This window comes from Prinia subflava, chromosome Z (genome assembly GCF_021018805.1).
Source record: "Prinia subflava isolate CZ2003 ecotype Zambia chromosome Z, Cam_Psub_1.2, whole genome shotgun sequence".
Classification (NCBI taxonomy): Eukaryota; Metazoa; Chordata; class Aves; order Passeriformes; family Cisticolidae; genus Prinia; species Prinia subflava.
The window spans coordinates 83543936-83568780 of record NC_086283.1 but is presented as its reverse complement, the minus strand read 5'-3'; the positions used below and the strand labels follow the sequence as shown (position 1 = coordinate 83568780).

General features: G+C 42.1%; 1 protein-coding gene across 3 annotated transcripts in view; it reads left to right on the top strand.

Moving 5' to 3' along the window:
- Positions 1-24845, top strand: part of PDZD2 (PDZ domain containing 2) — a 204188-nt gene that overhangs the window by 43739 nt on the left and 135604 nt on the right. For all 3 annotated transcript variants that reach the window (XM_063422309.1, XM_063422311.1, XM_063422308.1), the window contains exon 2: positions 22752-23564. In XM_063422309.1, the coding sequence (XP_063278379.1) occupies positions 23086-23564 (479 nt within the window). In that variant the 5' untranslated portion in view covers positions 22752-23085. The remainder of the gene's footprint in view (positions 1-22751; positions 23565-24845) is intronic.

Here is a 24845-nt window from a genome sequence, read left to right as displayed (position 1 = left end):
ACATGGATGCTATTGATTTCAGAAAGTTCTGGTTAAAGGCAGTACAAAAATGCTCCATGGCCAATGGCCAGATCCTTCTGCATATATAATAAGGCTAAGGCAGTGTTAGCACAAAAAGACAGAGAGCATGATGTTTAGTTAAGGAATTCATATACCTGTGATTATTATCACAAGTCATTTCCCAAGAAGGCTTAGTGAAAAAAAGTTTCCCTACACTCACAATTTTAGCCTTATTTTGGAATTGTTAGTTCTTTTAATAGTTTTTATATTGGAGAATATATTGTCCTGTGTCTGGTTTCTCTAAGTATATGTAAAAGCATATATACACTTAAACACAGTGTCAAAAAATCTGAAGGAAAATATCAACAGGTTTTTATTTTGGATTTTTTTTCCAGCCATCTGCATCCAGCAAGACTGTTTATCACATAAGTAGTCCTCCAGGATGGTTTGTAACACAGAGAATGAAGGCAAGAGCGGCGGTGTGTTAGGCATGGCATTCTTGTGCCCTGTTTCTTTAAATTAAATTAATTTCTTGAAATTAGTTTCTACAAAACTTGTGTTCTGAGCACAGGAAAGTTGCACACACATGAGGAATAAAGGTTGTCTCTGCAAAGGGAAAAATTAAGGAGAAACCGCAACTGAGTTTCCCAGGAGATTTGGACAAACACTACAGTTCACTGTAACAGAATAATTTTTTTTTAAACTTTTGAATCAAAAGCTTCTAATGGACTTTTAAATATATTTTGAAAGTCAAACGTTAAATGAAAGTCAATATTGTAAATTAATAATTTCACATTTTATGAATATGTGTTCTCACTGTATTCATGAGCCTTCTTCTACCAAAGTCTTCCGGATGTTGTTTTGGCTCTGCATTACAACCTTTACAAGTAGTTCTCTTGGAGCCAGTTAGACTTTTAGCCACATGGAAAATCAGGAGTTGGCTTTGGATTTTATTTTTTTCCCCTCAAGATGAGCAACTTGCATGCTCAGGAAAAAGCAGTTTGCATGAACTCAGTGGGTCAATAGCCCAAATAAAAATTTTGCACAGAAAGAACTTGCTGGTATTTTTTTCACAGATCCACAGCATCAGGGCCATGAAGCATTTTGATCAGAGGTGTTGGATAACTGACTCAGAAAATGCAGACAGCTTGTATTTTACCATTTTTTCTCCTATTGCATGGGCTGCAGAATCAAAAATAATGTAAGGTGACCATTAGAAGAAAGTTGGGAAGCTCTCACTGACCATTTGACCAAGCCCTCAGTAACAGCATTTTTTCAGAAAAACAGTGTTTTCCTTCAAGTCCTTAGAAAAATTCTGTTTGAACTTAAAAAGGCAGATATTGTGCAGAGTTTATCTCCCATGTTTGTTAAAAATATTTTTTCTAGTTTTATAGAAAAGTAGGTCACACTAGGGTGCACTGTTTCTTTTTGTGGCATAGAGAGAAAAATGTAATCACAGAAGGATGTTCTAATGAAGGCAATTAACAGGGAGATTTGTAAAAATATTTTAAGAATGTCAGTTTTCCAGGAAGTCAGGCAGTTTGGGAAAGGACCAGAATTTTAAGAGAGTCATTTGCCTATAAGACTGTCTGAAATGCTTCAACTGTCAACAAGAAAAAACAAAGTAACTCAAAAAGTGATTTGCAAAAACATGTAAAGAAATTTAGTGGTTTTGGAGGTCTGACAAAATTCAGGAAGAGTGGAAGGAGTATTTAGTGACAATTTCTGACGAAGGGCAAGAGAAGACAATGGAATATAGAGATCACTTGTTTTGGTGATGTTTGTGCCTTCTGGGTGCCCTTGGTCCTGATGATGGTTATGCTGGGGTGAACGGTGAATTTTCCACCCATGTGAAGGCTCTGTGAGTTTCTGGAACCTTGCATGCCTGGATCTTGGGATGACACCTGTGCAAGGAGATCTCTTTTTCTCTGGAGGGCTCTGTGCAACAACCACACACTGATTTTATGGATGAAAGAGCTGCCTTAAATATCAGTACTGAGGTTTGTGACACTGGCACAGTAACACACTTCTGTTTGGGTTGTGTTGTGAGTATTATGCCTCTGGTGTTTTCGTGAGAGAAATGTGCCTGGTGAGAACTAGAGCAAGCTAAAGCTGCTAAAGCTTGGTTGCGTGGTAATGTTATCTCTTTCATGAGCTATTACTCTCCCACAATATAATTTAGTTGAGTGTAAGTTGCCTCAAAGAAATCCTGCTGGTGCTGCTGCTTGTTGCTCTACAACATTTGGGTTAAAATAGCAGGGAAAAAAAGAGTGGCTTAGCTTTGATGTCTGATACTGTTAGGAGTGAGTTGCTCTTTCCTGCTTCAGAGAGCTTCTTACAGCTGTTGAGAGAAGTACTTAGCCCCAAAACGCAAGACTTGTATCCCCCAGGGCTGGTGGAGAAGAGGTTGTGAATAATTTGACTTGAAGTCAAGGTGGTGCTCAGTGGAGCAGGAAATTAGGAGTGCTATTTTTAAATGCTGAAGAACTTATTAAAAAGCAGTAATAGTTTTCATTAGACAAAGAGCTTTGAGTTTGGGAGTCTCATGATTTGAGGTAGCATCATTCATCAAGTAAGTGTTTTTTAAAGAGTGCCAAGTAAATCTCTCTTTCTGGAAGGGTTGGTGACTATCAAGAGAATTTAGTAAGGGATGCAAAGCTTTTTGACATAAATCTTGGCATGCCAAGTATGTCTCTCTAAATTGGCAGCTGGTGTTGCCACACATTAGCATTTAGAATAAAATAAAAATGACAAATTTGTCTAATGTGGGAATAAAACTAACACAGAAATTCTGCTCAGTCTGTATCATTTGGTCCTCTCTCTCCTTTGCTCTATGCCTGTGATTTTTCAAGAATTTTAAAGATGAGAAAAACACAAGCTTTCATGCCCCCTCCCCTTCTAACACCAGATGGAAAATGGCCCATGGACATAAGCTTGCAGCAAAAGCGGGGATAATTCAAACATTAGAGAAGAAAATTCTGACCATAATGGTTGGGGTCACTTAGCCAGAGAGGCTGGGGAATCCACACCAGTGGATATTGTTGTGCAGGAATCTGCAGAGATGTGCCATCTCTGTCCAACACTATTTCAGGGAGGAGGTTGAGCAGAGGCCCATTGAGGTACTTTCCAAACTAGGTTAGTGTGCTTTCTGTGACAGAAAAAGGGTAGTCAGCCTTTGAAGATGGTCATACTAGGTTAAAATCAAGAAAGCAGAAGCCTTACCTTTCTTTGTCCTTGCCCAAGACAGAAAAGCATGTTAATGAAAAGAATATTTGACATTAAAAAATTATGTACAACCAGAGCAGACTAAGATCCAGATCCCCATGGCTGCAAAAAGTCTCTTTGATTTTTTCCAGACCTTTGGGTTCCTTAGCAGCAAGTTCTCTGCCTAAGGGCTCTTCAGAGAATGGGTAGTCTAAAGCTGGCAGGTCTTGAGATTAATTTTACATTTTGCTGCTGAACGTAAGTCCAAGAAGACATGTAGTAGTCATGATAACACATTTACAGCTGCACTGGAATGCCCTGACCCTAAGCAGGTCTTAAGCTTCAAAAAGTAACTGTTTTCTGTGATGTTAAAACAGCATTTATTCTCTAGCTTTCTAAGACTTTATAGTTCACTAGAGTGGGAGCAACATCTCCCTATTTGGTGCTTCAGGAAGATTTTTCTATTTATTACTGCCCAAGATATCTCTTATCTCCAAGACAGAGATGACTTTTGAGGTCTCGTACCCTTCAGCACCTGGTTGTACATATTTGCCCAGAACTGTAAATGAGATATTTCCTTGCACTGTTGAGTCATTCTTGTTCAACAAGTGGCAGATATGTAAGTAAAACTAAAGATTTTTTTAAAACTCATTATTCAATGGGAAGCTGATTAATGAGACCTTGAATCCTAATACAGACCTTGAAACCTAATATCCCCAAGAGACAGGTTACAACACTGCATGAAACCCAGTTCATAGCAGGCAATAAAAACTAGATGTGACTTGGGAGTGAGCCATTATGTGGTGTTTGGAGGGAAATTCAAGCTCAGGCAGACAGTGGAGTTTGCACTGGGTAACAATTCATACAGGGCAGCAGACCTATGGTAACTGAGGCTCAGTGATTGCCTCTGACAGTCAGTAAGAGGTCAAAATCAGACTATTGTGGGGCTCCTGCCCTGCTCACTGCCAGGGCATTGTCCTACACCTTCCCCTTCACAAGCACTAATGCCTCTGTGGCCGGGTGTCCAGCCTGGCTGATTCCGTGGGGCAGTGGAAGGGGTCCTGCCCCAGACCAGCTGCCCTCTGAGGCCTTGGGATGAGAGAGCATATGAGCACATTGTGCATTCCCAAACCTGCAGCAAAAAGCTTGCTCAGCCATGATGACTGGCTTGAGCTCTGAACTTCTTTTCTAGATATATATTCACATTTTGAATTTCTACTTTCTCACCATTCTCATGACAGTAAATGTTTTGTGTAGCTTCCAAGGCACAAAAATTGCTTGTTGCCAGATGAGGTTTGCTTCTACTCTAATAACTCGCAAATTAAGTCTGAAGTTTGCTGAAGCTTTCTGTGGTTTTTAGAAACCATAGCTATTAGTATGAGGAGTTTGGTTTCTAAATGCCCTTTGAGGGGGTTGAAAATCCTGCCTTCAACCTCACAAACCACTGCTGTGGTTCAGACTGCTGAGGCTGTTCAGTCATGGAAAGTGGAGCAGCATAGGTTTTGATAGCAGCATCCCAAAGTAATGATGGTAGGAAGAGAGGGTGAAAGAGGGCAGAGCAGGGAGAAAGTGTGTGGGAAAACAGTGTCTGGTTCATGTGCATGTGTGTGTGTGAGAGAGAGAGACTGGGTCTTTGCTGGAGGATGGAAGAAAACCCCTCTCTGAGGGCATGGTTCTGGCTCTTGATTCACTTCATGCCAGTGGAAAAGGGTAGCCTGGCTGGATTTCTGTCTGCTGCCTCAAAGAAATTTCTGCTCTCCAAAGCCTTTACTGCATTAAATGTAAAGATTAGTATCAGAGCTCACACTCCCAAGGTCTGAAGCAGAGGCAGACTTGTGACTGCTCTCTTGACCTTCATTAAGGTGCATTTCAGTGGTTTTGCCTGAGGGTACTGGAGCTGCTCTGTGTTGTGACCAAGCTGCAGTCCCTTGTTTTTTGTCCTGCACTCCCAAGTTCAGGTCTGAGGGAAGGAGTTTCCATTTCTGCAAGTCCCTGCTGCTCTAAGGGGCTGGTTAAGGCCTGTGGGGTGAGCTGATGCCCTAACGAGCTGTGGCCATGTGGATTATGAGACAGAAACTAAATCTCACACATCTCTGTCCATCTTGAAATTATGAAGTGCAACATAATTTATCTGAGCAGCCTTATTTTCAGCATTTTCTTCCCTCTTCCTCTCCAAGTGTTGTGCTTCTGCTTTGGAAACAGCTCTGTTTTGTTTTGTCTCTCTCATATGACAGTCCAGAAAGATTGCATGGATCCTCTTTTTTTTTATTTTATTTTTTTTCCCTAAGTACAATTAATTTCCAACTAAGATTAGTAGTTTCAAAATGCAAATGTAGAAACACAATATTCCATAGTCCAAGAAGAGAAGTTGTGAACAACCTATCCCTAGGAGAACTGCAAGGCTGGAAACACCAGGGATGAATAGGTGAGATGGGTTAAACAAGGGCTTAATCTTTCCTTTGAAAAATACTGTTACCTGGTGTATCAAATCTATTCAAAATAATCCAAAATATCTCTTGGCAGATTATGGTTTCAAGAAATCCTATTTAATTCTGCTTCTTTCCTTAATGGATTCCTGCTACAGTTTGCACTTGCAGGCTTTCTGTAGAAGCAGGGCAAAATTTCTGTCTGTGTGTTTTGTCTGTGGGGAATAAAGAGTCCATAAATTAGCTTGTGGGAAAGCCTGCAGTGGCAATTCCTGTGGGACATTGTTCCTCCCAAGGGGCAACATCTACTTTTCAGGCTTGGCTCCTGCAATGCACGTTGGGCTTCTTACACTGGGGCAAGGACCAGCAGGATGAGGATGTGTGGTCATCAGCTGCATCTACAAGAACAGTATCAGACACCCAAACTCTTCTGATTTTTAAGGCTGGAGGTAGGGAAAAATGTAAAAGAAAAGAAAATATTGGGGATTTCTTAGTATAGTTCTCTGGATCTTTCACAGGAATTTAAATATGATATTCCTGTGAATATGTCTCTTTAAAATACTGGGTTTTCCCAGTGGATGAGAATTCCAATTTTTTACATACTCTACTTTATTGTATTTTTAAGGTTTTCCATCTTGAGGGTGGGCATCTGGGTTCAGTTTTCCTTTTATGAAAAAAGCACTGGGACATTTAAATAATTCAAGGAAGAAATTATATGCGCTCAGCAAACAGATGTCAAAAAAAAAAATGAAAGAAGCTTAAAATCTAGGCCTCCAAAGCCACTTCCATATATTTCCTTTTTAAAGAATGCATTTTTAATCAGCTTTTAGAAACAAAGTGCCGTGCAGACATATACATACTTACCCAGTGTTTCATCATGGGACAGAACAAAGAAAGTGAAACTGAAGTTACAAACTATTGTATTATAATATGTCAAATAAATGCTATGATACCAAATTGGTTCACCTGACAAAATCCAGAGTTACAGGACTGTTGTATTATTGTTTTCCAGATGATGTGAAGATACTTGAATGAGATTCTATGCTTTGTAACAACAGGAGTTCATACAAGCACTCTGGTAGCTCTGGTAAAATAAAAAAGGAAATTAAAGAAGAATACTCTTTTCCAGGAAATATGATCACTGTTCTAATTTTAATTTGTAATTATAATTTCTGATTTGTCTTTCGTAGTCTCATTCAGCACATTTTCCTCTGAAATAATTTCAGGGGTGAAGTTTGGATTGTGGTGTGTCTCTGCCTCTCTCCACACAGCACTGCTATAAGATGGATCCTGCCCTAGGTATCCTCTAAACTGTCATCCAAAATGCGAAGGGAGTCTTGCATATTTTAGTAGAATAACGGAAGAAAAGTAGGTGAAGACAGACAGAAGAGGACCTTGCCCTCCTGGGGTTGGCGTTGGAGGGGTCAGCCCAGCTCATTTTGAGGCTGCTGATAAAGCTGCTGTTGCCACATGGTTTCTTGGTGCCACCAGGTCATTAGTTCATGTTTGAGTTTGAGGTGTTTCAGTCCCGGTTTAGCACCTGGGTGAAGCTCTGAGACAGTCTGGTATCCAGGGCCTGTAGGTTTTCCCAGGGTGTCTGGGAGAGCAGGGCCAGTGCAGGGTCTCCATCATGCTCCTGCCTCTCTCCTTGAGGAAATGCCTCCACACATTGCAGTTTCCACTGGGCTTTGAGCCAGCTAAGGAGAAGGTCTTTGAAGCTGACTGAATAATCCAGTGAGGGACAGAGGCTGCTACACCTTCCACTGGCACCTCTAAGGGCAGATTGTGTTCAGTGGAGCAAATCTTCTCCTGCCACTCACTGCCATCAGTGTGAAGGTGATTTCTGGGTTTGTCACCTCTCCTCCTCTTTCATTTTAGTGAAGGGAATGGCTCAGGTTTTATGGGGGTCTTTTAAAAGTTATATGTGACACCCTCCTCCTCCTCTCTTTAACCACCCTGCCCAAACTGGACTATGCTAGCAGCTATTGCAAAAGAGATGCTATTTAATCAGGTCTGTGCTTGCTTCTTGCCAGAGCAGGAGAATTTGGGACTAGCAAAGTAGGGAGGGTTGTATCTGCTTACTTTGATGCTGGGTGGAAAGAATAACACTTTGTCATGCTCTGGCTTTCCTGGCCTGGGTTGTCAACGCTTGCTGGCAACTCTTCATGAGTTTTCCTGCTTGGGAAGAGTGGCTCTTTCTTCAATTTCAAAGTATTTTCTTTTTCTCTGTTGTTTTTCTTGTTGGCTCTCAGTCTTCCCTGCCTGCAGGTTTGCTCATAGTAAAACATTAGTCATCAGTAAAATTGATTTCTTTTTTCATAGATACATAGCGCAGTGATATGGCTATCAAATAACTCTCTTTGGCAGCATCTTAGTATGTTGCTTGGGATGTTGTGATGACTTTGAAGCTGAAAGTGTTTAAGAAAAGTATTTTCAAATACTAAGAGTTCGGTTGAATTTTCTAATGCTAAAATATATGCTGAATATTGATCTATGTAATATGATCTTTGGGAATATTCTGGTGACAACATATACATATTTCAGCTCCTGATCCCAAGCATGTTTCTAAGCATATGATAGAATAGATACATAGTAAGTCTGTCGATATGAACAATATTACATAGTTCCTTTAAGTGCGTGAAGGATTAATTCTTTAGTTTTTGATAACTGGACTTTTTTCTACTCTGCACTTTTTCTCTTAAATATCCCCAAATGTGTATTTAATTTATAATCTTTGAGTCCAATATTGTAGTAGCACTATATTTAGTTTTAAAAAGTCTGTTTGGTTTAAATAATGCTCACTTTGAAGCTTGAGCTTAATGGTAGATTTGGGGGAAAAACAGAGGGGTGTGGTGGTTCTTTTTTGTGTCTTTTACTTTTAGTGGTTATATCCTGTTACAGAGAATTATTATGATGAGAGCTTATGTGGGGGAGCTGGCTTGTTGCATGTTCTTAATCTTTGGCATGTCTCTGAAAGCCTGCCTAGCTTCTTTTGGATATGATCTGCAGTTACACACATCTGAACAACATAATACATGAAAGTGCACATGATGTGTCTTTAAGTCCAGCATGTGGTTAATACACCAATACTGTTTGGGATAGTAAAGATTATTGTGTGTGTTTGCTCTGAATGGACTGCCTCATTTGTCCCTTCAGTCCAGTAAGAACTGGCTCAGAAACTTGAATATTTAAAATGCCCAAAGGCAAGACTTTTCTCTCCAGGCTTTGCTCCTTGTCTTTGCAGAGAGGGTGACTGCATAAAAGCACATGATTAGATGAAACATTGAATCATTTTTTATGGAGCATAACATTTATTTACGTATTTTTAGCTGGGGCTTGATTCAGCATTGAAGTCTTCTAAAGCAACAAAGAGATACACAAGAACTACCATGACAGCAACCTCGTTTGTCAAACCTTTGCCCCAGACTTTGTGCAGATTTAGTGAGACGGTATGTAGTGTAAATGTGTAGAAAATTGGTCTCCTGACCAATATATGATGGTGACTTTATGTGCAGACTTCCAGGAAGGCAAACATCTTCTGAATTTCTCCTGAGAGCACAGGGTCTACTGGCTGGGGATTGGTCCTACAGTTATGGCACAAATACTTCAAATACAATTGTCAAAGCCAGGTAAAATCCCCCTTACATTCTAAGAAGCTGAGCTTGTTCTATCTCTATCTGCACTCTCCCTTCCTTTTTCTTGGCAGATAATTTTCAGTCAGGCAAAAAAATCTGTCTGAAAGGAACTAGACCAAAGACTGCAGTGATTACCCCATCTAGTTATTTCTGGAAAAGGAGCACCATCCTGGGCTTGCTTGTGGGGAACTTCAGAAACAGGCATAAAATTCAGCTGCCTCCAAAAGCACAATCACACATTGCCTGAGAAAAGTCAGAAGAGGTTTGGGAGGCTTCCAGATTCATGTTCCAAGAGGTCTGGCTGCAGAAAGACATTGCTGCTGTAGTCACTACTGGGGCAAGTCCTGTGTCATACCCTAACTGGTGATCTGAACAAGGGCAATCAAGTGAACCCTCAGTCATTTTGCAGACAGCAGCAAGTTGGGAGTGTTGATCTGCTGGAGGGCAGGAAGGCTCTGCAGAGGGATCTGGACAGGCTGGATCCATGGGCTGAGACCAATTTTGTGAAGTTCAACAAGGCCAAGTGCTGGGCCCTGTCCCTGTGTCACAACAATCCCTGCAGCTCCAGGCTTGGACAGAGTGGCTGGAAAGCTCCTGTGTGGGAAAGGACCTGGGGGTGCTGGTTTCCAGTGGCTAAATATAAGCCAGAGTGTGTCCAGGTGGCCAAGAAGGCCAAGGACATCCTGAATGTATCAGCAATGGTGTGGCCCAGGACCAGGGCAGTGAGTGCCCCTCTGTACTGGGCACTGGTGAGGCCACCTCAAATCCTGGGTTCAGTTTTGAGTCCCTCAGTGCAGGAGAGACACTGAGATGCTAAAGTTAGACTCAATGACTTTGGAGGTCTTTTCCAACCTAAATGATTCTATGGTTCTATGAAGAAATGGATGTTGTGGTCAGCATCAGCAGCATCTATTCTCTGAGAGGTGACAGCTTATTGCTTCTAGTGAGCTTCTACAAGCAGGGTTAACCTTCAACTTGGAAAGAAAAATTCAGTCCAGCATGCATGCTTTGGGAGGCTGCTGTAGTTCAGCTGGAGGTTAAGAGGACGGAGGCAGTAATGACATGATTATGGTTCAGTGGTCTGTGTCCATCAAAGGTCACAGATGAACCCTTTGTGCCTCAAAAACCTCTGCATTGATCTGAGAGCAGGAATGGGACCTAAATTAAAACTGCAGAGACTGACCCTCCATCTGTGGAAATCCTTCTGGTGGCTGTGGTTGAAGCAATGTCCCAGTTTTGGAGATGCATTCCCTAAGGAGCTGATGAGCAGTCAGTTTCATGTGTGCTCTTGTCTGTCAGGGCTGTATGGAGCAAAGCTGAGCTCTGTTGATGTGTCAAAGTGCTTCACACACCTGGACCAACCCTTCTTGGAGATGGAGTGAAGTGTAACTATGCAGTGTTGAAGGGAAATGCAGGTGTTGCTTCCAGGTAGATATTGGTGGTAAACTGTTATCTGAAAGTCCTTTGGTTTTTCACCTCCCAGCTGACTGGGAAATGAAAGAGAACATTGGTGATGATGACTAAGTGAGCAGCGTTATGAGATCTACTTGTTATTGTTTAAGGTAAATTTTGGGAGAAAACTTTTGAAGTGGTCTCCTCTAGAAAGCAAATTCAAACTGCCCCTCCCCCAGCGTGTTCAAGAGGTAAATCTGCTTCAGGAAAAGTGGAAAAACTGTTTTATTTTAGTACTGCAAGGTACTCACAAACATGAAAAAAATGAATAATATTAAACAATGAAACCTCTTGCTGTCCTGAAGAGATGTCAAATAGAAAGTCCTTGTGCTGAGGTGCAGCTCCTCTCGTTCAGTCCCTTATCAGTCCCTCCAGGGCTGCAAAATGCCACAGGCCCCGGTGGGCCACAGGTGTGAGCTGCTGGTGTTTTTCTGGGTTTTCAGTCCAGAGCAGGCTGATCAGTTCCAAGAAAAAGAAAAGCCACAGGCCGGGGAACTCCTCTGCCTCAGCTAGATAAAGCCTACCTAAAAGCAGAGAGCCTTCTCCTGCTGTCCGTGCTGCAGACAGCACAGATTGAGAGAAGGATGAGGGGAGCAGTGCAGGGGCTGCGAACAAACCGCGCGCTGCTTCTGCCCCGTGGCTCTCAGAACCTGTCTGGAAGGTGCAGAACTTATTTCTGGGGTAAACAGATGAATGTGGATACAATTCAGCATCATAAAGTCACCCTGGGAAACTGCTAAAGCTAAAATGGGAAGGATCTTCTTTGAAAGTCCTTTCCTAAGCTCTGCTTGGCACACTTGCTTGGGAGCACTCACAGTAGGCTGTTAATTATTTCCAGTTCTCAGGTCAGATTAGAGATGATTAATGGATTTTGGGAATAGTGATGTGTTATATCTGGTAATGATAGTAATAATAATAACAACAATGATAATTTTGATTGTCTTAATTCAGACTTATGGGAAAACAGACATTTATTTATTTGTGTATTTATTTATTTATTTATTTATTTATTTATTTATTTATTTATTTATTTATTTATAATTCTAGCCTTTCCAGTAACATGGTGAAATTCCATCAGTCCACCTTCCACGTGTATTCATTTTGTAGTGTTGTAAGCTGTTTGTTTTCTTGGTGCTTATCAGCATTTAATTTAAACAGCTTGTTGGGGACATTTGTTTGTTTAATATAGAATTACGGTATTGGAATATGAGATGTTTGTGGTTTGTTTGTATTAGTAGATGCATGAGTTCTGCAGACAATGCAGTCCAAATTTAAGATGTTATTTACATTTTCTTGTTTTATGAATAATTATCGCAGAGATCTTTCCCACAGGAAGATCTTGAAAAGAGTGGAAGCATTCTAAAATACTTACAGATCTACTTTTGTCCCTATTTGAATGTAAGTGTTGTTTACAGAAAGAACTGGATGGTACAGTAAGTTTCTATAAGAGTGTTCAAAACATTACATGGAAGCCCAGTCCCCCAGGAAGCCTTGCAATTGAGAAATCTGGAGTTTTGCCTGTCAAAGTATGGGTAAACAGGGGCTTGTTTCAAAGTCATACAGCAGGAGATGACATTAGTGAGGGCCTTTAAAAACTGGGTCACTTATTTAGACATCTAAAAGTAAATTTGAAGTCTAGCTCTGTTACTTACATGCCTGTAGCTGTAACTAGTTTTCTGTGTGAAAATGTGTGTGTGTGTGTGTGTGACAGAACTGTGCTATTTTCAAACTTGGAAAAGGGATGTTTCTTTGAATCTACATACTTAAAATTAGATTTCCTCTGTTGTTACACAATTGTAGAGTAAATCCAGGAAAACTTCACTGACTAATTATGTTACTCCAGATTTTAGTTCTATAAATTATATGAGAAATGAATTCTGAGTACTCTGAAAATTCATAATGGTGCTTCCCAGCATCAGCTCTGAACTGTTCAGCAAGTGGAAGAGATCCAAACGATGATTAGGCATGTTGGTTTACAGAGGAGGCTGAATAATTGCAGAACTGGATGGGTACCATTCTTCAAGAAACTCTTTAAATACAGTTCTTTCATCATTGAACAAGCTCGTAATAACTTGGTTCCTTAAACATGCTTTTTCTGTTCTGCTATCAAATTGAATAGTCTTTAAAGGCTTAGAGGTAGATAAGTAGTTTTAATGATCTGACAGCTAAAGAAGTTTGCTTCAATATAGTCTGGGACACTAGATCACGTGAGAATTAGGTGATTTTAGTCTTGTCTGAAGTAAGTTGCTTCATTCTGGATTAAATGAATGCAAAAAGCCAAGCCTACCTCCTTTCAATACTCAAAAGTATATTGAGAATAAGATTATTGGAAAGATTAGAAAGTTGCTCAGAAATTGTGAAGCTTTTTTATTTTCCCACCTGACCTGGACATGGAGAACAGGCTGCTGGAGACAGTTTGTGTATAAAGAGGGTGAAGACGAAAGAGAAAAATTTGATTGTACTAAAGGGCTTTTGTATCAGTATCAGAAAGACTTTTAGATTTGATCCTCTCATTAATAATGGATGGCCAGACGGATGCTTCCTCCTCTACTGTCTCTTTTTAATTCATCTGAATGATGGTGTAAAATGCAGCCCAGTGGTTTGAGCCTGGCTGTCTCTCCAGTTTAAAAGTTCATTCTGTCTGTCTCTGAATCTTCTCTTGCAACACAGCAGTTTTGGTATGTTGAAAAGTGCACTTGGGAGGTTTCCTTACAAAACCAAGCAGGTCAAACAACCTAATTATTTAATACACAAAAGACCTAAAACTGTGAAGCTTTATCATCACAGCCCTGGCTCAGCATTTTATTGCCATCTGCAACACAACTGGCTTTGGTTTTCCCTGCTTTCAGAGCAGGGCTGCCTGTATGATTGCTGACCATCCCAAAATACATCATATTTGCTGTCCTCAAAGGACACCAGCCTCTCAAACATAGGCAAGACTGCAGGGACATGCAGTGAGGGAAGGACTTGTGCTGCTGACCTGGAGTGGGAGCTGGAGCCCTTGCTCAACCCCACAATTTAGAGCTTTATTGTTAACTGTTGACATACAGTAGATGTGTTTTTCAGCTTTCAAATATTCGTGTTATTTTTTGTAATATCATTATAATCCCACCATGTTCCTAGTCCAGTGGGAAATACTTCCATATCATGATCCCTGATTTCTGGTGTAATTTCACTCAATATATTTTGGAAATATGGCTATTTTTATGAGCTAGCTTATGTTGTATGGACATAAAGAGGAAGGAGGAACTGGATGGTTTCAGAGCTCTAGAAAGAACAAGCAACTTCTACCAAGAGGTACTAGTTGGTTTTGTGAGAACTGAGGCAGCTCTTCCTAAGCAGTGCTGCTGACAAGGACATACCCTGTGGCCTTTGAAGTAATACTGGTTGGGAAAGATGCTGTAGACTTCACTGCCCCCGGACTGAGAGTGATCCAGTCCTGCAGTGTGCTCAGATGACCTGGAGCAAGTGTAGAAGGAAATAGGAGAGCCTTGCTCTCCTCCCATCCTCTGGTGGGACATGGTGCTCCACGTGGTGCCTAGCAGATGGGGTATGTATAGTCCTCACATAATTTTCCTGTGGCCCTCTGCCTACAGGAAAGCTTCAGATGAGGCTGTGTGGCATGCCTACTTTTTTGTACCTCCATTCCCTCTTTATAAAAATGGGCAAAATCTCATTTCCTTAAGGAAAGATTTTACTAATTGAGAGTATTTTGGATACTGTGAGAGCATCTGGAAATAAATAACTCCTGAAGAGAGCTATTTGGTTGTGAGGTTTTCAAAACAAATCCAAGTGTATGTTTAGGTTTTTACCTTAACTATTTTGCCCCCTTTAGAGTGTAATGTTTCCTGCAAGAATTTTGTATTTCCATGCTTGGCTGGTTCAGTGTCCTCTTGTTGAACTGTTCTTTGTTCTCAGCGCTTGCTTGGGCTGATTACTGTAAACGTCCTGGCAATTACTAGGTTTGATTTAGTAAGTCTAGATGTTTGCACAGGTCTTTTGATCTTTAATATAGTGGACATAAATACTTGAAAATCAAAGCAGTTAAGAAAGCTGCTTTCAGGGAACCTGCCTGCAAGAATTGATACAGTTTTACCACTGCCTTTATTTAGCTATGCTATATTAGATTTTTTCTGTGTCCAGTTTGCTTGGTTAACTGGTTTAAAGCAGGTTTCATCTGATCATATTCAGACACCTGCATTTCACTTGGCCACATATTTTTTAGGCAATGGAGCAGAAAGCATACTTGAAAGATGTTATGCATCTAGTCTTTAAATAAAGACCTGCAAGAGGCCAGATAACTACTTCCTCCTAAGAGTGCCTGTGCCTGTTCCTCTCCTTTGGACAGTAATGGAGCTCATGGTGACAAGGTCAGATGAGTATTCAGCTGATGTTAAAGAACAAAAATCCCAGTTTTAACATTCCTGTATTCCTTTTGGTTACTTGTGTGGAGGTCAAACCTGAAGCTGTGGTTTGACTGTGCAGAAAATTCAGCTTTAGGGCTCCTACAGCTGTACTAAAAGCATTGAGGCTATGAAATATAAATTGCTGACTGCTATAAAACTTGCTGTCAATTCAAATTTGTTCAAAATCTCTCAAAGCCTCCCCGCATAAGATTTAAATTTTTATTGCCAGGTCAAATATCAGAAGTCTTCCTATGGCTGGCATAAAGCTGACCTGTAAATGTGCACTCTGGCTAATTCAGCAGAAACATAACCATGTGCCTGGATTTGATTTGTACCACTGGGTAATCCAGAATAAAACAGGTTTGCTGCTGTCCTGAAGGATTTCAGACCTCAGACCATTCATTACAGCAAAGCCATCTTTCAACATTAGTGTGTCTTTTAGTGAGAAAAACTTGATTCAGTTCTGAGCTGTGTTTTTCCCTATTGTTTTTTTTGCTGTTAGTTTCCAACTAATAAGTAGAAGCTACACTTGAATAGAAATTAGTAAATGAATGTCTTTTGTTGGTAATGGATTTATTTCTCTGGTGCTGAAATTCCCAGATGGCTTTAGGAAAACATGTACAATGCCTTCATCTATATATATATAAAGATTTACAGTATATGTCAAACATAACCTTTAAAGCTATTATAAAGTGATCTCACTCAGGGGATGAAAACAATTTTTGGAATAACTGAATGTATGTTTTTTTGGAAGTTTGGGCCAGGCTGGAAATGTCAAATGGGTTATCCTGGAGGATTGGGTCTTGGCCGTTTGCACAAATCACCTTTTAAAAATCAGTAATGGGACATTTTAATGACTCACTACATTTCTGTTTTCCCCTACAAGAAAGTGATTATTGGAGCTCCTTACATCATTCCTTTGAAGACAACATAGGAACAAAAAGCTCAATTTTTCAGAAAAGAAAAAAGCTTATTGTTTATGTACTGAATATCTGCATATGCTTTTTGACAGTCCCAGCCTTGACTTATTTAAAGAAAATATTCTTATTTTTCCATAAGTAATAATTTAAGACAGCTTTTTTTCTGCCTTTAGAAAGCCTCCAAGAAGTGGCCTCTCTTCACCTACATCACATATGTTTAACTTGGTATTTTGAACTAAAAGGCTGGAGATGAGAGTAGAAAGTGTATTACTTCCTGAGCCATAACTAAAATCTTTCACTGAGGAATGGAGAAGAAGATAGCCAGTTTATTTACGTGGGTGGTATTTCAGCCTTTGAGAACACATCTTATATGGGCATGATGGGTGGAACAAGGGCAGGTAAAAGCTGATTTTTCTGACTGTAAATACTCCAGGGATGAAGGTGAGAAGAGCTGATAAACACTAAGAAGAGCAGAGAGCTGCAGAAGCTGTATGTCTGTGGGTATAAACTGATTATGAACACATTTAAGCCAGAATGCAGACTATTTCCAACTATGCAACATGTTGGGGCAGCTTTCCAGCAAAATATCAGTGATGTAAGTGTTCTTTACTTCTATTTGAAATTTGATGAGTTTTATTGATTACAGCATGAAGAAGTTGCTGTGATAGCTGGGGTCTGGATTTGATGATGCCCAGGAGGATGTTTGTGGCTGATGGCACAAGGAAGGGGACCAGGCTGCTCTGGTCACCAGGTGCTGGTGGCACACCTTTGGGAAGAGGCATGCACCCAGGCTGCAGCCATGCGAAGTGGCTGGTTGTTTTGTGACTGGATAAAAAGGAGTGGGACTTGGCTGTTGGCACTGCTGGCTGAGAGAGGGTCATGCTTCTGTCAAGGTTTTTGCAGCATCTTTTTGATCCTTTGAGAGCATCTGGCCTAAAAGCTTCTTTTCCTGCAAAGGAGGATGCCTATCTTGTGCTATGGGTTGGCTCTGGGTTCAGTTCATGGGCTGACACAGCAGTGGGGTGTAAGCCTGAGCCCTAAACCCAGTATTTAGCATGGTGAGAGTCTTTTTAAGATGAAATTCCATGAAGGGCTGATCCCCTTTGTGGGTCCTCCTCAAACTGAGTGGTCATGCTGTATCTGCACCATCATGATCCTACTATTTGAACAGGGCTAATATTGTTTCTGTATCACACTGAGTACATTAATTGACATTTCCCACCCCTGTACTTTCTCAGTTGAGATGTTCTGTGCTTGCAAACATCCTATCACCAAAATCTTTGTTCACTTTATCCTTGAAACTGCTAATGAAAAATCTCAGCAGACCACACTACTGAGATCTAGGTAGAGATGGGAGATTTAATTACCAGAGACTGTGAATCAGTAGCCTCAGAGGGATTCAGAGCAACCAGGACAAAATCTCTTTGATGGAAAGTCGTCCCCAGGAACAGGGACTCCTTTTCACAGGATGGAGGACTTTGGGCCCAGGGGGCAACCCATTCCCAGTTCTGGCTTGTTTTACTCCAGATAAGTCTAGGCAATTCCAGGATGGACATAAAATTAGAATATTTTGTACATAGGTCTGTACTTGATGCAAGGCAGGTGGTGTGGTTTGGCAGACCTGTCATCTACAAAAGTAAGCAAGGTGATGATGACTTCACAAAATATGGGTTCTGAGCCTATTTTGTGGAAGTCAAGAGTAAAAATAAATTTCTTTTTAGCACTGAGGTTTCCATTTTTACCAGGCAGGTCTATTTTTCCCTTGATGAACAACTTACTACTTTTCTATTTTTTGTTTCCATTCGCAATGGACACCTGAGCTGTTCTCACCAGCATGGAGGCATTCAGCTTAGTGCTGTACTGTCTGTTACATCTGGAAGGAGTATTTCCTATTTATGCCTGTCTGGAGTAATTTTTCCAAAGCCAGAAGGTTTTGTTTGAGAATATCAAATCCCTTGAAAGTACTGTATAATTATCTACATGATTAATTTAAGTGTCTGCCGTGGCTCTGCAGTGAGCTCAGGGGCATAGACAGGCAACCCGCAGCGTATCAACGCCTGCAGCTTTTCCTGTGGGGAGAAGGAATGGGGTTTTGAAGGCTGCCTGCCTCCAGCGGCGTGGAGGGGGCCATCATCCTCTGTCTCTGGAGGATGTGTGTGCATGGAGGGGGAGAGCCCTCCAGCAACGTTGCTAAATGAATGATGGATGAGTTTTTCATGGAATGCAGATGCCTTTGAACACTCCAGTGGGCTAACTGCAGGATTGAAGCTGAAGTCAACATCAGTGCCCTTTGCCAATGCAGAGGAGATTTGGAGACTTGAGCTAAAATTCTGAGCTTTTTTCAAGGAGCCCCAGGATCATCAGGCTGGAGACCCTGGCAGAGCTTTTGGTCTGGGGATAGTTGGCAAAAGACAGTCTGTAATGTGTCTACCCAATGTCAAAACTGATAAACAGCTGAGAGTAAAACTCCTTAAATTATTAGGCAAAAAGGGCCTCAAAGAATTATCTGGTCCAATCTTCTCTAGAGCTTGAATGGTTCTGAACCCTGTATGGTCAATGAGAACAGTACCAAAGTTTGCTGTTAAAGCAAAGAGTGTCATTGTCAGAAGGGTGTCATTGTCATAACTCACAGGATGTTATCCATTAAATGACCTCTTATTGTACTCTCACTAGGACAGAAAATTATGTTGAGAGAAGTAAAAGGAAGAGGGATTGAAATGGTGAGATTTACCATCTCCCACAACTCAAGAGATAATGGTTTTATCATTGTTCATTGGAGATGTCTGACCTTCTGCAGACACCATGAGTGACGGAGACTCCAGCACCTGAGATGGTGTTTCCCAGTGCCTTGATATTCTTCATCCTTCTGAGTGTTACCTAACCACAGCCCTAAATCTACCTGGATGTGATTCACATATATTACTCCATCTTGGACAAGAGGGTGGCTTTTCTCCTCATGGTCACTGTGCGCGATTTTAAAGTACATGAGGACCTTTAACTTGTCCTCTCACACCCTACCCGCAATATTTTCTCCTTTATAGCAGACCCTGATTTTTTTAGTATTTCCTAGTAATTTACAATTTCAAGACTGGCAAGTCATGTCAGAGCTCTGCTCCAATGGGGCAGTTTTGCAGCTGAGGCCTTCCCAGCCCTGTGTGAGGCTACAGAAATGCCTTGTTCCTATGCCTTGTTGGTTTTGTCCCTGCTGACATGTCCTGGGACAATCACCCGTTTTTTTGGTTTTTTTTTTTTTTCCTTTTACAACAGCAGGAGATTGACAAGAATGATTCCCTGTAAACCCTGGAAAATGTTCAAAGACAAGCTGGATGGAACTCTAGTCTGGTGGAAGGTGTCCCTATCCATGGCAGGGGGTTTGGGACCACATTCCTTCCTAGCCCAATCCATTCTGTGATTCTGTGATTCTGTGAAAATGCTGCATCTCTTGCCAAAGATTTGCCACATACCAACCCTTTCAAAGTGAAATATTCCTTTCGTAGCACTCTGCATTTGTCCTTGATGAACTTTACCCTAATTTTTAGAGTATGTTTTTCCGATTTTTGCCAAGATATTTTAGATGCTAATCCTGTTCTTCAGTGTGTCTGCAGATACGCCCTCCTCTGTGTAATCTGCAGATTTAATATGTGTACTTGCTTTTATTGTCCAGGTCACTAATGAATGTGCTGAGAAGAACTAGACTATACAGATCCAGCAGAGCTCTACTTGCAGTGTCCTTCTGTTTTCACAGAATGCCATTAATAACTACTCCCTGGGTATGGATTTATAGTAGTCTCATTTAATCATATTTCCCTAGTATATTTATGAGAAAGTTGTTTGAGACAGTGACAAAAGCTATAATAAAGCCCAGATAAATGACATCCAACAACTTCTCCATTATGAAAAGAAATTAATTTGATTTCACATGATTTTATTCTTGCCTCTCCTGTGTCTGCTGTTGCTTGCATTTTTGTTCTTTTCCCCATACATGCAAACTATTTCTCTGATTGATTTTGAGTTTTAGGATGATTGACACTAGATTGACTGGTATCATATTTTTCTGCTACCTCTCTTTCTGCCCTTGAAGACATCCACTGCATTTGCTGTCATCCTTAATTATGGCCTCTTACCTGTTTGAGTTCTCACAAGTGACCAATAGGGTGGTATCTGAGATAGTTTGAGCTAGTTTTGTAGGAAATTTAAATGGTGGTTTGTCCCACTCTGCTGGACTGGAAATACCTGACTTGGACTGATCTCTTGGACTGATTGGACTGATCTCTCTGGAAAAGGCAGAGAAGAGGATAGTATGCCTCTGTAGTGATATTGTGTCACATTGTGTACTGATCCCCTGTGCATAATTGGCAATTTTAACAAGGACTAAAGCAAAACTCAAACTGATGTTGCCTCTTTTGGTGTCATTTTTCAATAACTTTCTCTCTGAGCAACATTTTTCCGGATTGCTTTCTTAGTATTAATATGCATATAAAGGGTAACTTCTTTTTTCTCCTGCAAGTTTCATTTCATTTTTATGCCCTGATGTTTCTATTATCTTTGCCTATGTGTTCACATTTTTTTTTTTAACTTGTGCTCAGTAACCTTTTAGTGTTCTTTTTTCTTGTCTTTGAGGAAAATGAAAAGCTCGTGATGCTGCCAAGTCTTCTGATCCTTCTTCATTGAGATGCTATTGTGTCCGTGCTTTTTAAGCACAAAATATTGTTTCTTCGAGAAACTACAGCTCACCTTGATTTCTTTTTCCTTTAAACTCTTCTCCACGAATTTTCTCCTAGCAGGTTTTGTTTAATGTACTGAAGCCAGGCATTTCTGTTTTGCTGTTCCCAATCCCTTGATTTTACAAGCATTCTTATATGGGTTTCTTTCCACCTTCTTACCTGCAACACATCTCTCTCTGGAGGCACTTCCCTGCTGATTACTTGACCCCATCCATTATGTGAGAATGTTGCTCTGAAGGCACCAGGACTTTCTATCTCCTACTGCTTTCCTTTCCTAGCAGATATCTCGTGCTTCAACTTTCCCATTTCCATTGAGTCAGCTGTTATCAAGTTCTTGGTTTAGGGTTTGTTGTGCCTGCTCTGTGTTTATTTTGTTTTCTGCTTTCTGCCTTTATTATAAACCAGATAACTTAGCAGTTCTTCCTCCCCCGTGCTCTGGACCTCAGAGTGAATATGTACATAATCCTTGGTATGCCAAGAGATTCTGCCTCTACCTTTTTTTTTGTTAGTCCACATATAAGCTATGCATTTTTAGATCAATATTCCAGATCCAGGTCTTATGTTCCTGTTATGTCAATTAAATCATTGCTTTTGTTTTAAACATGAGATCTTAAATAAGACTTAAGTTCTGTGTTAAAAAACCCCACATATTCACCACTGTTGCAGTAGGTATCTAAAATGTTCAGAGGATTTAACCTTATCTCCTGGTCAGTCTGTGTCTATATTACAACCTCTTGTTTGGTTGTAATCACCTCTTGCCTGGCCAGTTTATGTTTTTATTCTTCCCATTTTCTTCCCTGTTTTTCCTATTCTGAGCCTAACTCAGAAGACCCTCTCATTGAGCAGGGGGCGAGTTTCTCCTTTCCCAAGCTGATGTCTATCCCTGTTGAGCTGTTGGTGTAACATCACCCTCTTGGTGAAGACCCTGGTGTCCTCCGGTACATGTGGCCCTGATCTGTTGTTGTCCCTACCTGAGCTTTCTTTGGGCCACTCCAGTCCATCTAGGTAGTGCCTCACAGCCAAGGAGGTGTCAGAACTTTGGATACAGCTTCTGGGCAGCAGCATTTTGCAAAAGCCTCCCTCTACACTCATTCAATTGGGGTTAAAAGCTCTGTCTACAGGTTTCCTACTTAACAGAAGCCTTTCATACACATCTGCAAGAGCAGACCTGCAGGCTGCAAGCTCAGAGCGGCTGCTTTCCTCGGCCTTCCTGGTGCACAGCTCACTGAGCAGCATCCACTGCTAGAAAATAAAGCCCTGAAAGAGTCCAGTCAACCAGAGTTGACTCGTGTCAGGGTTTTTTCTTGTTTCATAGATACTAATGATCCTGGCAAAAAAACCCAAAACAAACCCTGTACCTTCCTGTTGTCTGCTGCCTCCTGGCTCCCACTGCCTCCTGGATGCCTGTGTGCCTCCCTTTCCAAACTGCAGGAAACTGGGCAATCCACCTGCCCTACTCTTTCCCCAGGGAACTGGATAGTCCCTTCCCTTAGATCCCCTACCCACAAGGTGGCTGTGAGCCACTCCTGCCACGAAGGGAGGGACCCCACCGGTGTCCCTCCCTTCGTGTTTGCTGCTGCCCATCCCTCGTGTAGCTTGCTGGGGAGCTAAATCCGGGAGGACACGGGTTTAAGCCTACCCCAGCCCAAAATCACTGGCACGGACGGCAGAGCTTCAGTCGCTGGTGAGGCCTCTGCCCCTCCAGCGGCCTTTGGAGCGGGTTTGGCAGGAATGTCTCTTCCGCTTCGGGGAGAGCCCTGGAGCTGCGGCAGGAACATCCCTGGGCCCTGCGTTTCACCGCGAAGGTCAGGAGCTGATGGTGACCTTTTATTCCCTTGTTGAGGAGAGCAGCTGGTGCCCTCAAGTGGTAAATCGCAGAAGAAGAGCGGCCAGGCCGTGCGGGCCGGCCCTGGGCCTCGGGCCGGGGCTGCCGGGCGCCTGCAGCGGCTCTGGCAGTTCTAACCACGCTGTTTTGCCCTTGCAGGACGAGACGCTGTGGTGACCGTGGTGGGAAGGACGCTTTGTTTCCCGGCGGAGCGGGGACACCGGCGGCAGGCAGACCTGGACAGCCACAGGCAAACTTGACCTGCCAGCCTGTTCGTAGGGTCGGCTGCAGCGCCTTGACACCGAACATCCTTCCTCGACTGTTCTTGGTCAGCTGGAACCCCCCAGAAATCTCCGTGGGACTAGATGGAGCTTGCTTTGGACCTGCAGCCCCACTCCAGCGTGTTCCCAGGGGCTGCGGGGGGCCACGGCGGACGGCCAGGGAGCCAGCAGGGGCCGGGGCTGGTGCCGTGAGGGGATGCCCAGGGACAGCAATGCCCATCACACAGGACAACGCGGGGGTCTTCCTCCCGCTCCTGTGGCAGTGGCTGCAGAACAGCCGGCGGGAGGGGGCCGAGGGGGCCGAGCAGCAGCTCTGCCGCTCGGCCGTCCAGAAGCTGAGCGAGTACATCCAGCTCAACTTCTCCGTGGATGAGAGCAACCTGCAGCCAGGTAGCAGTGGGGCTTTGGACACGGAGATCTGCACCATGTACTTGGCCCAAGAGATGAGGAAAAATGAGGTCCTGGGCTTGAGCTTTGGGAATATCCCTGCTCTGGGGGACTATGGGGAGAAGCGTCGGGGAGGGAAGAAGAGGAAGGCACATAAGGGGCCTGTGCTCGATGTCGGGTGCATCTGGGTGACAGACTTGAAGAAGAACAGTCCGGCTGGGAAGTGCGGGAGAGTGCGTCTGAAAGATGAGATCCTTTCCCTGAACGGGCAGCTGATGGTCGGTGTGGATGTCACCGGAGCAAGGTAAGGGTGGAGGAGCTGCCAGCAGCAGCTGCCTTTGGTGCCACATGGTGCAAGTCACAGTTGATATCAATGAAGTCCAGGAGCAGGCGTTTTGACCTTTGCTTTCCAGCCCCTGAGAAAACCCTGAATTTGTTCTTAAGATCTTGCAGAAAATTAGTAACAAAAGCAAATTGATAATTAGTCTACATGTGCTGCTCACATGCTGGAAAATTTTCAGGGGTCACTGGGTCAAAAAATTATGCGTCATAATCACCAGAGAGGTTCCACTAAAACAGGAGCCTTCCTGGGTTTGTATAAAACTGTTTCCTTAAGCAAAAATGAACACAGATGCAGCAGCACTGGAAGATATTTTTACAGGTGCTTCTTATTTTTGTTGAATTATTTCAGTTGAGGGAAGCATTTTTGACACCTAAATGTTTTGTCTGAGACTTTCTCAAAGCAAGACATTTTTGTGTTTTCCAGTTTGGAACAACTTCATTTTAATAAATTCTCTTTGATTTTAATGCATTTGCTCTCTTCTGATGTCTCCTGACCCAGAAAACTGGAGATCTTTAAGAGTTCAAATCAAAATTTAAGATTCTTGCCATGATATAGATTATTCTCATGGTGTTTGTTTAAATTCAGCTATTCCATGCTGTAAAATCAGTTATTGTTCCAGTTTTGCTCTTTGTGGGCTGGTAGACTTTCTCACATCAACCCTTGCAAAGGGAAAAACCTTTCTCTGCTGCAGATGAGGATGTAAATGTTCATTCACACCTGAGGTTACAATGTACCTGAGGGCATGAAATCCTCTCCCTCTTGCCAAAAGGGAATTTATTTGGGCAATGGATACATTTGGAATCCATGTCCTAGTGAAGTGATCCCAGCAGGCAATGAATGTGGCAGAAGTTTGGGCTGACCATTACTCCCAATTCTGACACGCTGCAGAACAAAAGCAGTGACTCCTCAATGTGTGGGTGCTGGGTAGCTCAACCTTACGTGGTTTTACAGGTATGGAAACAACCCTCTGTAATGCCTAGCTTGTGATTCAATGAGTGTATAAATATCAGTGCTGTGGCAGTATCAATCAGCGGCACCTCCAAGTTTCAGAGTGCTTATGGCAAAAAGCAGTTAGTTTGCTGCTTCACCTTTGTCACATGTCACTGCTTCTAAATACAGGGAATTGCTTGCAGTGGGCAGCAACAATATTATCTTATTAACAATGCAAAAGGAGAGATATTAGTCAATGAAGTCGAAAATATTTGGATATCTGTACTTTTTGGCCTGTCCCTCAAGGCTTAA